The following is a 19,223-nucleotide window of genomic DNA, read 5'->3' as shown; positions in this document are numbered from 1 at the left end:
GCGTTAAAATAAGATGAATATAGGTACTAATATACAATTATTAAAAGATAATTGAAAATATATTTTGTATGAATATTGAGAACACCATCTAACGAACAATTATCAAACTAGTGCTCGATTACATAGTCCGGGCTCGGGCTAAAGAATCATTTCACAGCTTATCAAAGGTATTTTTTTTGTAATATGTATCTATAGGTAAGTAGGTAAATAAATTGGTTACACTTTAAATCAAGATTTCGTGTATTGTTGCCATTCGTGTGTGCAAAACATCAATGGTCATATCATATAATTATAACTATTATCTACTCGTAACAGCATCTACTAAACCAGTGTTTCTCAACCGGTGGTCCGTAGAATATTTTTGGTGGTTGGTTATTACACGTTACCATATACATAGGTAAATAATATTTTGTATTTCTGCGTTAGTGGTCCGCAAAACGTTTCTTCTATTTTCAGTGGTCCGCACGTATAAAAAGGTTGAGAACTAGTAACTAATCAACGTGTAAATTAATGTGATGACATTATTTAAATCGTTCGGATTTGACCGACGAGATGGCAGCACATAAATTAATTAAAGAAACCTTAGTTATTTTTTACAACGTTTTTCTTAGCTCGTATTCTTATTTGTCCGGTACACATCTTGCAATCGATTTTTAACTAACTTCCTGACTAGCTAGACATTTTAATATGTCAGAACACGATGCCAATGCATTTTTTTATACTTTTAGCCATATTTAAGTATAATTGAATTCATTTTCAGTTAATTCTATTTTGTATGAAAAGTTATTTTGACACCATTATTGTTTGCTAAGCGGATGGTCCTAGCAACTAAATTATTAATATATACGTGCGTTACTATGGAAATCAAAATGACATTTCAGTATTATTTCTATCAAGTACATTTTTTTTGATCGTTTAAGCTATCAAGTCAAGTTTATATGATTCAACAGAAAATTTAAAAACGTTGTATATACAAAGTTCTTTTTATCTTGTAATTATTGCAACTCACCTCATAATGTAGGGGAATAATTTCAATTACGTACTGGTATTCAAGAAGTGAATTCAGCAACATATAAAATTTAAATTCGTCATCAGTGAAAATTTCAAAGATTATATTACCCAATCTAATTTGTTTTATCGTTTATTCTGCCCCAAGAAGTGAATAAAGTAGAACACCACTTTTGCTATAGAAGACTTTTAAATATAATATACGTTAAATTGTATAAAAGAAAACGATTTCATGGATAGAGAATTAAATTTAATGGAAGTTTTTATACTAACTACATAATACAATGCAAAAAGCTTGCAAAACAAAACACGAACTCAAGCTGAAATAACAAGAAATGACAGGAAATTTATACAAAAAACTAAGAAATATTAACTAGGTCAAAAGTTCCATCGTATATTACGTCACAATTTTTTTTTATATAAAACTACGTTCTTTAATAAATAAATCACGCCTCAGATCAAGGAAGATCTTCCTTAATAGTTAAAGTTGTATAAGAAAGGAATTATTATTGTGAAAGCTTTCAGATAGGCTTAAAATATTAAGGCTTCGAAGAACGTAGAAAGTGTTTTGGTAGTTAAATAGATAATCTCTAAAAGTTTAAGTGGAGATTGAAATTATTGTTTCACCAAGGCTATATAAATGAGAGAGATTTATCAGATATCTTTCTGATCAGTGATGGACACGACACGCCTACGGAAGATGACACGTGAGTGGAATTGACTGGAGAAACATTCCACACAATTTACCTGTTCAACGCTTTCATTATGGAGGTGGTTTTTGCTGAGATTCTAATACCACGATTATTTGGCTTGGGTCAGCCATGTGCAACGGTTTGCCTTAAGACAGTTTCAAACTGGCTTATGTTTTCTTCAAGTTAACCAGATTATAGTGTCCTGAAAGACCGCTAAACACTATTCACTGAGTGTATACGAAAGAGCAATGGGGTGCTGGCATAATTTGGAAAGACGCAAAAAGATTCGTGGGTGGCAGGTAATATTGAAGGCTCCACGTCGTTGTCTATGAGCTCTACTTAAGGTTGATTATAATCCCTCTGTGATTGAATTTGAAAACTTCAATTTAATAAATGTTATTGAAAATGAATATTTTAAACAATAAAAAGATTTTGAAAAAAAACAACGTACCTACGTAAGTAATTTGAAGATAGATTTTTTAGTACATCGTATTTTATGAATATTTTTATTCTAAGTTATACTAATAATACTTATATAGTTTATACTAAGTATTATAAGTTCTTTAAAATATCACAAAACGATTTTAGAAAATTTCATAGTTTTCATTTAAAAAAATATCGAAGAATATAAATGAATATGACTTATAATAATTTTTATTTATCTATTCGAAATTTGGTATTATCACCATATTACAGGTTAATTCGGTATACATATAAAAAAAAGTAATACCTACCCATTTTTTTGAGATTTACAATTGTTCTAATTCAAATAATGGAATGTGTTTGTTATTTGTGACCAATGAGGTGCTGCAGACGCGTAGTCACCATATAACTTTTTGTCATAATAGGTACAACAATAAAATTGTTCTAAAACTTAATTTTTGCGCTAATAATGTACAAACTTTCACCCAAACCTATTTCAATATAATATGTCTCCCGGTTACATCCTAATCAATACCATTATTCCATATAGACTGCTGCAAGAGTAATATGATCCAATTAAATTCCGTTAAAACTAATAAACACCAAACTATAGTGTGACCGCGCACGTGTATAGACCGTGAGCTCCAAAATTACAGAAGTGAAGTTGTGTGCATGAGTGACTAGGGAGCCGAGAGTGTGGGACTTCCCAGTCCACCCTACCCATCCACACTAAAATTACAGTCCATTAAAATATCTCTAATAATTCATTTCATTCCTCGTGGTCGATCGGTTTGGAATACAGTAAAAAACATTACATTCCTAACTTACATAACCTTAGACTTTTAAATGTTTGATTTTAATTAAATTTAGTTTATAAAATTTCATAAAGCTATAAGTGTGGGTAATTACATATATTAATTTTCCCTATAGACAGCATTGTGATACTTTGATAAAACCCGAACCCAAGATAAAATCTGAGCCTACAAAATATATTTCGAGTGATTATTGACTAAATTGTATATAACATTAATTAATTATTTAAGATAGATAATATTAATCTACTACTTACACGTCTTATTTTAATCTGCTGGATGAAATATTTTATCTTCTTATATTTTAGTCTCAATTGAAAGTTCAGCAAAATATTGGTTTAATAATAATTGTTAGATCTAGTTAAATTTAAATTGTATTACATTCACTGCTTGCATAAATTCTTCTGATATCAGTCCTTTGATATTTTGAAACACTTCCTAAGCTATCTGTAATGCAGTGATATTCAAACTGTGCACCGCGATTAATAAATATCTAGGGGGCGCCACCTATTTAAAAAAAAAAAAATAATACGAGTACAATCATAACGATAGATCCAATAATTGCACCAGTTTGAGATCTTTAATGCTTTCTCTAATGATATAAAATTGTTTTTCCCTTATCTTAGATTGGCAATCGGATTCGAAATTACTTTTGGTAAAATGACATGAAGAAGTTAAGATGGATTTAAGATATACGAGAAATGATGGTGGGTGGTATTCCATATTATGGTTAGGAGGTGAGACGTTGTTTGCAGGTGGCAAATTAAGAATTAATGCAAATAATATAACTTTTGAGAGTAGATTCCGCGAAATCAACAATTTTTTTCGCCTGAGACATTAAAAAATCCATTTATCCGTGTATCCATTTAAAATAGGGAAATATTTTAGTAAGCGTAGGTAAAATAGATAAAATTTGAGACGAAAAAAAGTACTATGAAGCGATAGTTTGAGCCACACAACTTAAATGTGGCACGTTGCCTAGGTGTGTTTAGTTTGATTCCAATATTTGAGAAACTACGTGAACAACGGATTTACCTATCTAGCTGAATTGTATTAGTAATGTTAAGGACATAAAAGGCGCCGTGGGAAGAAAATGTTTGATAACCTCTGCTTTAATGGATAGTGTGTGGTTTTGATTATCATTGGTTTATTAACCAAAAAAATTACACAGTTAAGACGAAAAATTGAAACCGTGTATGTCTTTATCTTATCGTGTCATCCCCTATCGGAGGTCGACCACCATCACGGTGATCTTTGCTCTATCATCTGTCACCCGGAACAGTTCGTTAGAGTTGCAGGCGTATCGATCAAAAATGTTAAGTTCTCTCTGTACTTTAATGCGTTATTTTCAACATTGTACTACATATCGGTATATAAAAATAAAAACTTTTACATAACGCTACATTTCAAATTTTCTTCATTCGTAGTACATAAAATTAAAAACTATCCGGTGCATATAGTGTTGATCACGTAAAACGGGTACTAAAATCACCATGACGGAGCCGTTATCATATTATGTCGTCCTCCAAATAAAACAATGTCTACTAAAACATCAAAATATAATATTTTATGTACATACGTAATTTGGAACAAGCTCAGAAATATTGTAAAATTATACGTAAAATATAAACTGATGGAAATTTTACATAATATTTATAATTTTATTCCAGTTGTATTATTTTAAGAACATTTTAATTCTAGGATCCTAAATCAATGAAAGGAATAAAAGGAAAACTAAAACTATGTAGGTCCTATTAAATTTGTAATAAAAATCTGTATTGTCCAACGTTAAACACCTGGAGGATATTTTAATACTACAACTATATGAAAGGGTATTTTGGGGGTTCATTGTTCGGTGCTTTGATAAATTATATTCTAAACAGAGCCTTGCGTGGTCATTTGTTTGAAGTGTCATGACACAATTGAGATTTAGAACTTTCGCATTGAAAATACCTTCCTTAATTACTCAAAAGCTCGCGCTCAAAGAAGGCGGCGTTTGAAGCTTTGTCACTGCAACACGCTGTTTTGTTTACGCACAAAACAACGGACGACCTTAAAGCTCTAACGAAACAATTAGGTTGAGAGTGATAAATTAAAAAACGCTCCTATCGTCTGAAAACTGAATTTGCATAATGTAACTACGAAGCGTTTTGCTGGCCGACAGACACTTTGTCGCTGAGATACTACAAACTCATCAAACAAGGTCGAATTAAAAATTTTTGGTAATGAATAATGAAAGACAGCTAAAAATAGATTGCTTGAGGACGAATACAGTTTTTTGTTGATTTTAAGGTAGGTATGTCGTTTTTTCACTTTTCCCCTCGAGTTTAGGACTCGTGTGGACTGGAATGTGTGCAGATTGTGATTTAATACTAATAGATTCGTATGTCCTGGTTTGAGGTTAACTTTGTGTGCTAAGGACCACTTAGTTTTCTCTCAACTTCCAGATACAGGATAAAAAAGTGCCGTTGTTTTCTATCTACAAGGGGCCGGGGATTTTTTTGGTGTCGTCAACGAATTATTAAGATGAATCGATCCTCAGACATAAATTTAAACAAAAATAATCAATTAATAATTACAAGATAAAAATAACTTTTTATATACAACGCTTTTAAATTTTCTGTTGAATCATATAAACTTGACTTGACTAGCTTAAACGATCAAAAAAATTTGCAATTGATGGAAATAATACTGGAATGTCATTTTGACATGTCATATTGATTTCCATAGTAACGCACGTATATATTAATAATTTAGTTGCTACGACCCCAGACCCCTAGCAACCAATAATGGTGTCGAAATAACTTTTCATACAAAACAGAATTAACTGAAAATGCATTCAATTCTACTCAAAGATGGCTAAAAGTATTAAAAAAATGCATTCGTGCATCGTGTTCTGGTATATTCTAAAAGTTTCAAATGTCTAGCTAGTCAGGAAGTTAGTTAAAATCGATTGCAAGATTTGTACCGGACAAAGAACCACCGGACAAATAAGAATACCAGCTAAGAAAAACGTTGTAAAAAGGTTGTAAATAAAAATAAGAATAAATTTCTCTCAAGAGTATGAATTACCAAAAATCAATAATTAATTAAAACGCAATGCTAAGTACCTATGTAACTAATTCTACAAGTACCTATGTAACTAATTCTACAAGTACCTATGTAACTAATTCTACTCTTTTATTATTTATTATTATTATACTGAACCAGTTTCGTCCGCTTTAAAGAGACGTTGTCTCTGTGACAGATGACATAATTTGATAAAAAGTCGCGTGCATTCCAGGTAGATACATGTGACCTCATTAAGCCGTCCACTTGTACTCGCCGCGTGTCACCTCTCGCGCGCGATCGAGGTACAGGTGACCTCATTGAGCTGTGTACCTGCACTCGTGGCGTATCGCAGCGAGACACGTATCATTTGGATATTTGTTGACAGTTAACACCATTAAAAAGATTAACAAACGTCATATATTTTTATCACACAAGTATATAGAAAACATCTCCATTTCAGGTTTGGAAAATGGCGTTGTTCCGTTTTTGATAATACAACATTCAAATCATAGGTTTTCAAATGACAATAACTCAGTTGATGTTCGTCGGGGTGGAGGCTTTTGTAGTTTCTTTTACAGTTTATAAAGGTGGATCCCTATTTAACACGATTCTCTACTAAGAAAAAAAAACAACAAATAATAATAATGTTCTAGTTTTGAATACACTAATACTTTGTATTATAATAAAGTACATATTATTTCATATAACAATTTTCCATTTCAAACTACCTTATTGATTTATGTAGTTTTCACTACCCAGAAACTTTAAATGAATACAGAACGAGGTATCTTTCAGAATACTAGATAACAAGTTTTCAGCGTAGGCCGCGCTAACTTAACCTGGCCTCTCCACAACTTTGTGGTCGGCAATAGAGCTTTCTTCGACTCGAAAGCTTGGTGTATTGGTTATCATACTTCTTATCGTTGTAACGAAGATAATCCAGCTTTCAAGTTGTTAGCAGTGAGTCTTTCGAAAGCTCGCCTCGGCTCGTTAATGGACGCTGTGCTGGTTGGGAAATTTTAATAAAAAAGTTTCCTCTAGGGATGCCAAATCACAACTTTTTTCATCAGTAAAACTATTCGGCCTCACGGCTCCTAACTTCTTTTTGTTTTCGCGTTGAATTGGGCAACACTCGTGAGGGTTTAATTAAAATTTGTTACCCTTTTTTGTTTGGTTTATTTAGTTAAAAAACCATTCACACGTATATTTTTGGCTATACAATAATTATCTATAGTGACCGACATAACTATGCCTCAGTAAAGTATGTGACTTGATATAAGTATTATTATAATTCAGATTAATTAATTTTACCAAGGTATTCAGAAAGATAATAGACTACCTATGGTGGTCTTTTAAATCACGGACTGTGAATTACCTGTAATGAGCTGGATACAGTAAAAAATATAATGATCTAAAGACTACGTCTTGTGAAAATTGTAGAAAGAATCAATAGCATATACGCGTTGAAAAGTCATAGGGACGACGACGTGGTGAGATCCAGCAACTCCAGTGGCTGTATGAAAATACTTCCAGATTCTCGGCGTCTTACTGAAGTTTTAGGGGAAGAGAGAGGGGATAGTGAAGCGCTGTAATAATCAATTACGCTAAACTAATCAATTTGATTTTTAAAAACGTTTTCGTGAGTCAACACAAGTTTGACATCATTAATTTAAAGCGGTAAGTTGTTAAGAACAATTTAATCATGTGAAGTTATCAACCGTCATCGTTTTAAGATGCTAAAAATCAAAGTAGACGTATATAACATGAATCGTATCTATCAAACGAAACATAAAGAATTTGAAAGTATGTTTCAAGAAGAATTTTGTAAAAGAAAAATTTGTTTTAAATTCGATTTTTGTCGGCTTAAAGACATGATATTACTCGCACGCAGTTTCGTTGAACTAAGACTACAGTGTGTAAATAGTGTTTGTTAGTTTTTTAAAATTTAATTAAACCCTGCCTAATCCAACCCATAGTATATAATAGTAAAAGAATATTCGCTTATATATAAAATATTTAAAATTATGCCTCCAAACCATACATCATTTTAGATATTTTATAGATAGAAGAATATTTTTATACAATATGATTTGATATAGGCAGGGCTGAAATGAATTTAAAAAACTAACCAACATAATATATATTCTTAATTCAACGAAAACAAGTATGACTGAAAAAGTGTGAACTATTTTTGTCGGATCGCTGATAGCCATATAAAAACTATTATGGTTTGGTTTAGGCAGGGTTTAATTGAGTTTAAAAAAACTAACCAGCGCCATCTGCAAATTGTATTATTAGTTCAATGAAAACAAATAAGTATGGTTGACAAAGTTTAGTGTGCACTTTTATGTCGAATCTTAACAGCCTACTTCCACCTCTCGTCATTACGCACGTCTTCATTTCACGTATTGAATTAAAAATAATAATATCCCTAGATTCTGGAGAGAATATATTACCATTATCCGCAATATTTGTACCCTGTGCGGCAATATAAAATGAATAAATCACCTCTACTGATAAAAAAGGTTGAACATTACTGCTTTAGAGTGATTAGTTGGACCACATTTGGACATTATTTATTCGTTAGAAATTTCATACTCTGCGACTTTTTCATCAGACAAGACCAACTTTAAACATGGTTTATATACCACTCGTTAACTAATAATATGATTATGATTACTTTTGTTATAAAAAAAAAATGTAAATACAATCTGCACACGTCAGAAGTAAATCTTTATAATGACAATTAAAGTGAAAATTAACTGCGTAATTGAAACGTGTTATAATACGAAGCAAAGCACAAGTTCGAATACTAATAACACCTATTAATATGATAAAATATATATTAGATAAGGTTTTTAGGCCTAAAAACATATTAATCTCACACCGAAGTACATAAAAAATACGGGTATCTACATATTTGTATTTTAGAATTTATTGATCTGACATAAGAAATCATTTTAATTGTTTCAAAAAATGTTCGATATTTAAAATTTGTCTTTATTTTTTCAGGTTATTTTACAAAATAATCGAACACTTCTTTACGTATCATGCCAACCTAATACTTTATAAAATATTTCATGATGAACTTTGGTATCATATTCTTTTCCTTCAGACGATTTTACGATACCACAAGTAAAGAAGTTTTGCTTCAAATAAAATGATGTCGTCTATGTGTGTTATAATAAGATTTAGGTAGAGAAGAAAAACTATTTCGACCTCATATAAGGGATTAAACCACATAGAGATATTATTATATTGGCGGTATATCACGGTGTGGCAATTTTGGACGTCGGAGAGAGATTTATAACGTTACGCAGAAGCGCAGAAATTGTTTAGTTTTTGGACGCATTAGCGAAAATATTATCGAATAGTTCGCGAAAAAAGTTAAGCGCGTGTGGGTGGGTTGGCAGCATTTATTCGATGAAAAGAATTCACAGAAATATTCTCGACGATGGCAGAAATTTTCGGGAAAAAAGTGTAATCGACATCGGCGATATTAATGGTTTTATTTATTGAACAAAAAAAATGTTAAATGATATTTCCGATATAGAAACACTCCGAAAGTGTAGCGAAGCATTCATTGTATTTACAGATGTTTGTGGATATAAGCGTAGATATGTTGAAATATATTACATATTATAATCAACAACAAAAAAATGGAAGCCTGAATAAAGTTTTCCTATGTGATCCCCCATTTTCTCTAAAACTCAAAGATCGATATGATTGGAATGTCACGAATCGCTGTAATATGCTATTTTGCCGTATCTTCATCATCATCATCAGCCTGAATCTATCCACTGCTGGATGATGGCTTCTTCAAGCTGCTTCCACTTCTCTCGGTCCTGTGCATTGCGTTGCCACGTACTTCCGCTGAACTTTATCATTTCATCGATACAGCGGCCTCTAGGTCTACCTTGCGGACGTTTTGTACTTCTTGGATACCACTGGATGACTAGATTTGTCCAACGATTCTTCTTCTTCTTCTTCGAGCTGTGTCCAGCCCATCTCCATTTATGGCTTTTAATAAACTGTATTACATCGCAAACCCTTGTCTGTTTCCTTATCCACTCATTCCCCTTTTTGCCGTATATTGGTGGATAATAATTATAAGTTACATTATTTCTTGTTCGCATAGGGACTATTAGGATTTTTCGATTTTTATTTTTGCCGCATATCCTGGCCACATATTACAGTATTACACTAACCATTTTAGTGTGTCACGCAGGAAAAATTCGAAATCTGTTTATTTGTATGTAAAATTCGTAAAGTTTTTTATACTTCATGCGGTAACGTTTGTTTTTATCGCTTTTCGAATAGATAGGAAAATATATTTTTTTATCGATATACCGTTGTAGTATTTCTGTCAATAAAAAATAATATTATTAATTGCAGTACGGAACTCATCCACCCAGGGGCGGCTCTACCTTAAGGGCTCTTGGAGACCATCCCCACATCGTTAACGTGTCAAAAATACACGTCAGATATTTTTATCATTGTCATACTTACACACTTAATTAGATGATTAAAATAATTATTTCATTTATTTTATCATACTGGGGAGCGAATCAAATGACCCATAGGTGAGTAAAATCGCTCGCTGTACGTCGTTGTTTAAAACTGACAATGGTAAGTCATAATTATTATTATTAATTAAGTTAATATTTTTAAGCACGCTTTTTAAGTGTGATTAAGTAACGACTCAGATAATTATATTATGTACTATGAAACATTACTCATTTCCTCATTAATAAAATCATATTATTATAAGTACATAATGTATAATATGAGAAAATAGGTAGGTATGTATAGTTATTAATTAATGGCTAAACCCCACCACCTTAAAAGTCGTCGAGCCGCCACTGCATCCACCGATACGTTTAATTCAATAAACAAAATAGTTTAACCACTATTTTGACCACGTTGGAATAAACACATGAATGAGAACAACTATTTACGTAGATGAATTATTTCAAATCGAAAGTAAAACATCGCCTTCGCAATTGTGTGACTGGAGTATGTGCAGGATTTTATAATAAAATTATAAATTGACACCAGGCCAAAAAATTTCTCACTAAATTGTAAAAAAATATATTTGGTTTAATACGTGTGTAAATTAAGAATATATATAGTACTTATTCTTTTTGATATATATATATATACACAACAAACCATTGTGTAAAAACATAAGATATTTTTTTAATTCATATAAAAATTGACACACTTTCAGAATAAGGTTCGCCATCCCAGCCCTGTGGGATAGAAAGTTTGTTGATCGCTGCGCTAAAAATATACTTACATGCACTGTCGATAAAAAATATACATGCGCAACGGAGATAAAGCACAAAGTTTAAATAACACAAGGAAAAGCTATGTAAATACATCAAGTTTTAGGCATGCTTAACCATCAGCATAAATTTGAAGCAGGTTAGTGGGTATGTTTTGCATGTGAGGTAAAGCAATCGATACGTATAGCGTTATTGTGAACGGAGGTTCCGTAATAAATGCGAAGAAATGAATGTTAGAAGTCTTTTGTATGGGGGTGCTTTTACGTTATATTGTAAAGTGTCGGTGTAAGGGAACCGTAAAAATGACACGCGTAAACTGTGGCGAAATCGACAAAAGTTGAGTGTATTTTGTGTTTATTCAAAGGTATCCCACAAGTCACAAAATGGTCCGTAATCCTCCGTCGATACAAGTGTATGAATGTAGAAATTTCCGATGTTATATTATGGCTTTTCAAATCACGATTATCTGTCAACTACGAGGTTTTTTATATAAAAAATAATCGATAGATCTAAGAAGTGTATTCATAACCGAGGAGATTATATTGAAAAATAAAAATATAAAATATATAATAAATTCTATTCTTATTGTCTCATTCGGCGAACTTATCAAACTCCTCTTGTACCTAAATGGGATATTTCTATACGAAATAAAATTATGAAATTAATAAAAAATCAATACTTTTTACCTTTAAAGTAAAATATACCTACTGATTTTTTGAGGATCTTTATTTGTTATGTTTTCTTTTTTAAATGAGTGCTATATTTTAGAAATTTTAGTATGTTGTTTCAATATTATAATATAATTATTAGATACTATTTTCAATCAACAACATATGATTGCCACTACGCCAAACATAAACAGACTGGCACATCTAACAAAATTCATTTGGAGGAACAATTTTCATGTAAATAGTCTGGGAAATTGTAATACTTAATAATTTATGTATCACAACCAAACATAGGACCCCATGATACGCTCGATTAAGATCAAGTGTATTGCGCGGGGTGAGTTGTTTGGGGTGTTTATATTTGCGTTGGTCCCATATTTTGTTAGTACGGCCAAACATATATGGGCCGCCGGTTGCCGACCGCTGGTATATACAATTCAAGTATCATATAACATTGTTAAAAGAAAAAAGTGAAGTGTGAAAAATGTATGTTAGGAAAAAAATATTGTTAGTAGAAGGGAATAATCAGAATTGATTACTACTCCATAAATGAAAAAAATATTGTTGATCAAGTAAGCTTAATATAGACGATACACATGACGATTAATAAATTTCGTAAATGAAAAGAATTCATTTCAACGTTTATTGAATTGCTGCTAAGTGAGTGTCCAAATCCATTTCGCGTATTTTATATTTAATATTGAACTGAACTACTTCAATGAACGAGGCAAACTTTCTGTAACGTAAATAAGTGTTACAATGTTTCTTTGTCATACTTATAAAGAGTTGTTTTATTTAGTAAATGTATGAAAAAATAGTAGGTAAAGATTTTCGCCAGTAATTTAAAGTCTTGGAGTTTGATTACGCACGAAAAAAAAATTTGAATTATTATTTAAGTATTTTTAAATTAAAATTATTTAATTAAATATACGGACAAGTTGGTTATTCTATGGCCATATAACAGCGGTGAAGGGTGGAAGTAGAATGTTAATATCCGTCATAAATAGTGCACACTAAGCATTGTCGGTCAAACGTATTTGTGTTCATTGAACTACAGTTTGTTAGTTATTTAAATTCAATTAAACCTTGCCTAATCGAAGCCGTATTAGATAATAGTAAAAAATATTTTATAATACCTAAAAATATGACATTAAACCATACATAATTTTAGATATTTTATAGATAGAAAAATATTTTTTGTCAATTATGGTTTGGTTTGGGCAAAAAAACTAACTGACACCATCTGCAATATGTATTCTTAATTCAACGAAAACAAATAAGTATGACTGAAAAAGTGTGAGCTATTTTTGTCGGATCGCTGATTAAACTATTATGGTTTGGTTAAGGCAGGGTTTAATTCAGTTTTAAAAACAAACCAAAATCATCTGCAAATTGTATTCTTAGTTCAACGAAGACAAATAAGCATGACTGACAAAGTTTAATGTGCCCTCGCCACTGCCATATAATAATATGTAGTTCGATAAAGAAATGTTTCATAGTTCCAAAAAACGATAGTATTTAATTTAATCCCTCCCTATAAGTTACATATAACGAAGAGTGTTGATCGATTATTTTACACCGATTTACGTACATAATAATTAAAGATTTACACTGACAAGAGGTTTTGAATTAACGCGACCACTATGCAACAAAATTGATAAAAAGTTTAACGTCAGATATAACGATATACTATGTTTAAATTAACACGTGATATAAAAATCTAACACTAGATGGGGTAATGAAGAACTATTGAAATGAATCGCTCCACTAGCGTCTTATAAAGACAAGATAAAAAGGGTGATGTATATAATGTGAAAATTTACCGTCGTTGATAAACGGATACATCTGTCTGATGTCAATGTCCTGGTCCTCGAAGTCTTCCTCTACGGGCAAAGAGGGTGGAAACTCTTCTTCGGGAGACCTCTCGGAGCCGTAACCCTGGTCGCAGCCCGGGTCCTGGAGCTTCCACACGGGGTCGAGGTCTGGCGCTAAAACACCACCGTATTATTAAGATTCAAATGCTGAGAATCGACCCTGAGCGGAAAACAGGCGAGACATGAAAAATGTATATATGAGTGATAAACGCTTTTGTACGTGTCATCAGTCATATGTTATTCTTTCATTTAACGTCCATTTCTTGCTTGAGGTCGATCTGAGGCATTGTATTTATAAGACTTCATAAACCAGGACCCAACACCCAAATATTGTAATGAATTAAATACTAAATATTATCTAAAAAATGTGGATATCAATACATAATGATGATTGATGGTAAATATTGTGCATTGACATAATATATTCAGGGTAAGCGTGACTCATGATTGAGTGGAACGATTTACGCTTCCGAAGCTGGGGGTCGCGGCTTTCCGTGTTTCACAATACTTTACACACTGCTTTTCACACAAATATATATTTGGAATCATACTATGGTCTTAATACCTTGAATAAGAGATTAAAAACCATTATTCGTTTAAAAAAACTGTTTAGGAACTTCTTTAGTATGCGGCCAAGATCCATATAGGATTGCACTCAATTGGAAAAAACGCGTTTCCACCGTAGGTTGTAACTTAATAGCCCGTTTACACGTGCATGAATTAATTGTTGGCAGTAGGTACGTATTGTCGCGACCATAACAATGAAATGCAAAATATGTAAACATGTAGTAGGATTGTACTCAATTGAAAAAAAACACGTTTTCACCTTAGGCTGTATCTTAATAGACCGTTTACAGATGCATGGATTAATTACTGGCAGTAGGTTTGTATTGTCGCGACCATAACAATGAAATTCAAAATATGTAAACACGTATTAGGATTATACTCAATTGAAAAAAATCGCGTTTCCACCTTAGGTTGTAACTTAATAGCCCGTTTACACGTGCATGAATTAATTGTTGGGAGTAGGTACGTATTGTCGCGACCATAACAATGAAATTCAAAATATGTAAACACGTATTAGGATTGTACTCAATTGAAAAAAACGCGCTTCCACCTTAGGTTGTATCTTAATAGTCCATTTACAGATGCATAGATTAATTGCTGGCAGTAGGTACGTATTTTCGCGACCATACCCATGGAATGCAAAATATACAAACACGTATTTATCGCACAAGTTGCAAGACTGCATGCGTGGATCAAAAAGTTTCTGAACTATGCGCAATTAAACGATAGTAATAGTATTTTTGTGTGTAATTCACACACTATTGCTATATAAGATAGTATTTTACAACGTTTTTATAAGGTCGTATTCTTATTTGTCGGTGGTTGTTTATCCGGTACAAATCTTGCAATCGATTTTTAACTAACTTCCCGACTAGCTAGACATTTGAAACTTTTAGGATATATCAGAACACGATGCCAATGCATTTTTTTAATACTTTTAGCCATCTTTACGTAGAATTAAATTCATTTTCAGTTAATTCTATTTTGTATGTAAAGTTATTTCGGAAGAAATCCGTAATCCAATCCACTATTATTGGTTGCTAGGGGTCTGGGGTCCTAGCAACTAAATTATTAATATATACGTGCGTTACTCGCGTATTGATTACAATACATACGTAGTTTCATAGACAATGAGATAATATTATGATATTACAAAAAATACCCGGTGGCAGTACCACCTGTCAACATTATTGGATGTGGCTTAGTTGTGCAAAATAAATTATTTTGATATTGATTTTGATATCATATTTAGATTTCATTACTGCCGAACCTATCCGTAAATCTGTCACAAATTAATAATTGTAATGTCGTTCATTTTTTTTTCTATATACTCGATATGCTAGTACCGCACTGCACTGTAAACATCTGTCAAACTATTATGAGAGTATCTTATCATTTGGATACTTTCAAGACCCGATTAAAGTAAACTATTCCTTTGTTTTCGCGTCAGTTAATTTGTCAAATTTAGAATTTGCGTTTACGCGTATCTTTTCTTCCACCGACAAATTTACATAATTAATATGTTTTCTCTCAAGCGTTACAGATAAATCAAAACAAATACATATAAACATAAGGTAAGTGTAAGAATTGCTTTTATTTTGCGATATTTCAACGTTGGATATGGTTAAAAAAGCTCTGAACATTTTAATAACTAAACTTGTGTGTATCAATTGACATAAATAATCTGCAGGCCGTCGCATTTTTTAAAAGCTTATTTCTAGTGGTTATATATTTTCTGAGGTGTTGTTAATAATTTATATATAATTGTATTCCTCAGCCAACGTCTGGGTGATCTGTACTTTGCTACCCAAAACAGTTCAGTGAAATTGTGCTCATACGAACCATAGATGGTTTAAAGCCACGAAATACTGATACATGAGCTGAGAAATTCTGTACTTATACCTTAATGTTGTCATAATGTTGCCAAGTTACTGTAGTTTTCTAGTTTAGATTATGCGTAATACTTCTCGGTCCTTGCCAAATCGTTTGAGAATGTCAACATTAGTTGCAATTTCAGTCTAAGAAATTTTGAGAATACGAATTAGGTACATTTTTTGTATATTTCAGTTGAGCTTCCTCTTATAAACTGTGTGAATATGGGTCGTAAATTCAAAAAAAATATGCTTACTATGAAAGCTCATTTCCGCGTGCGAAAATAAACGATAAAAAATAAACCAAATAAATAATTTAACGAGGGAAAGCTCGATGAGTATTTTTTTTAACGCATAGTTGGACATTTTTATGCGCCGTAAACTTTTATTGGAAATTTAGACGCGGGTAACAAACGCGCAAGAGCTTTCAGCGGCTATATTGTCTGGCCGTAATGTGTATACATTGTATATAAATATAATATACTTAATATATATAATATACTATATATATAACTACATAAAAATGACAAAATTATGTATATATTTTCAATAATAAAGAATTTACTATCCTTAAATCTCCTGTATATTCAGTATTAAAATAAGTATATCAGTAGAAAAATAAAACAATTTATAAGGAGGCAAAAAAGATATGTCGCTCGGCAGGGGATAAAAGCAATCCATAGGTTACGGGGTAACTCAATGACCACATAGGTATACATTGAATTGATAAACTTGTCAACCTGGCTGAAATGGTGTGAATAGGTGGGAGAACTAGAGGCCGAGAAAAGTCGAAGCAACTAGGGGAGTCCTTCATTCAGCAGTTATTGTTGCTATACCTCAGTTAGCTAGTTGAAGTACCTAGTTTGACAGATCGACGTTATAAAAAATACTTTGGAAAGGCGATACAATCAATAATTTTAACGGAAAATCCATGCATGTTATCAAGTTACTTTACGAGACGCCGATACAGGAAGTTCATCCAATAAAAACTTATTTTAAGTAGTAAACAACACAAAAAGCTTTCGGTGTTTTGCATGCATGTTGGGAAATTTACGGAAGCTTTTATTTATCAACGGCAACGTGCAAACGGGGATTGGAATTTTAATTGCTTTTGATAATGTAACTTTCATTATTTAATACATACCTGCTTACATTGATTTGCTTACCATCTCTTATAATAGTATACACATGTCTAATAGCTGGGCTTGTAGTCACGAGTATTATAGAAATCGGTCTTTTGGTTCATTTTAATTTTGAAATGGGATTTTAATATAATTATCAGCATTCAAACCAGATAAATAAATATAAAAAAATGATTGCTTGCAATATGTTAAGAAGTATTATGACCTCTTAGCAGTCCAAATGGGTAATGAACGTGTCATTAAATATAAAAATAAATAAATAAAGAACTCTACTCTCAAAAGTTATTTTATTCGCAACCCTTTCTTAATTTCCTGTCCCCAAACAACACATGACCTACCTATCTACAAGAAACCTCACCGCAGTTACGTTGATAACCTCCATATTATTAATCATGAAAGTATTTTTGATCTGAGATAGGTGATGTTCAAAAGTAATTCGTATATTAGAAACATTAAGTCACAAACTGGCGAAACAATGAGATTATTACATTATTATGCCATTACCATATGAATATAATACTATATGATGACGATGTCAATATGAAAATATAATACATATATTAACATGCAAATTGGTAAGAATAATAAATTTAGCCAGGATTATAATAAAGTCTGTCTATATACTATTAAGAATTATTGTATATAAAAAAAACGCCTGTCGTGGCGTGGTTACAAAAATATTTTGATTGCAATCTTAAATCTGAATTTACAATATTTATATATGTATACTTATGAAGATAACTGACTTTGAAACCAATAGCCATATACTTATGGTAAATAAAGAATTGAAACAATCTAAAACATTGTGACATCTGAACGCTTCAATTGTATTCAATACTATATTATACATACTACGTTATTCGATTAAGACACTACATTGACATAGTGTATTATAATTCTGGCTGAAATCGATAACTATTCAGCCGCATAGGTATTAAAATATGATAAATGATATAGGTATTAGGTATGTGATAATGTTATTTTATTAAAAAAAAAAATCATATTAACAAGCAACTATTAATAATATAAGTGCTGTAAAAACTGATTGACCTCACCTGACTTGCAACCGTAACGGTGGTTGAACTTTCTGTGGTGACGTGGGTAGGTGGGTGCGTGTAAGTGAACGCAGTTGTTGTTAACCGAGGGACCGCAGTCGCCGCAAGGGCAGCGTTGCCTGCCGTCCAGGTGACTAGGTAATGACCTACTGAAAAAATACAACAAAAATAAATACATAGTTCTATGAAGGGAGTACCTACTGTTAGATAATAAAATCTGTACCTGAGAATCTAAGTCTAAAACGAACACTTTAAAATAAACCAAAGCTTGTTATTGGACTTTTGGCTTTATGGTTTAAAGAATTCTCAGGTGTGACTCTGATACGATAATTTAAATACGTATATATGTGTCGCTATATTTCAAAATCAGCCAAGTCCACCTTTAGGTATTACTGACTTTTTTTGTGAATTGCTGAAGAAATACTACTTTCTAACATTTCTGCATTATTATCGGAATGTGGAACTTATTAATTATAAATATTCTGTACTCGAAATAATATAAACTTTCACCCTTGTGACTGTGTACTTGAGAAAACAAAAAGCTGTTTTTCTCCTATTCATCTATTATGGACTTGGCTGATTTTGAAATTTAGTGACACATATGCGCTCTGTAGTATTTAACTCACTTTCAGCACAATCGAACTAAAGCTACTCTGGCTCTGCGGTACATAAATGTATCACTTTAATGATTTTAACACGGACAATAAATTATTGGTAGAAAATCATTATGTTCGATAAAAAAAACAAAATACAGGTAGTTATTGTAGATACT

The 19,223-nt window shown here is 31.9% G+C and overlaps 1 protein-coding gene across 1 annotated transcript in view; it reads right to left on the bottom strand.

Moving 5' to 3' along the window:
- LOC147072621 (tyrosine-protein phosphatase non-receptor type 13-like) overlaps positions 1-19,223 on the bottom strand; it is a 175,217-nt gene that overhangs the window by 59,846 nt on the left and 96,148 nt on the right. Inside the window, exons 3-4 of the mRNA XM_085946265.1 lie at positions 18,452-18,600; positions 13,766-13,930 (exon numbers count right to left, since the gene is read on the bottom strand). Of these exons, the coding sequence (XP_085802391.1) occupies positions 13,766-13,930; positions 18,452-18,600 (314 nt within the window). The remainder of the gene's footprint in view (positions 1-13,765; positions 13,931-18,451; positions 18,601-19,223) is intronic.

This window comes from Rhyacophila brunnea, unplaced genomic scaffold, assembly GCF_057557595.1.
Source record: "Rhyacophila brunnea isolate RB1 unplaced genomic scaffold, BYU_Rbru_1.0 scaffold_193, whole genome shotgun sequence".
Lineage (NCBI taxonomy): Eukaryota > Metazoa > Arthropoda > Insecta > Trichoptera > Rhyacophilidae > Rhyacophila > Rhyacophila brunnea.
Note: the sequence above shows the minus strand (reverse complement) of the source record. Positions and strands in the feature narration are given on the sequence as shown.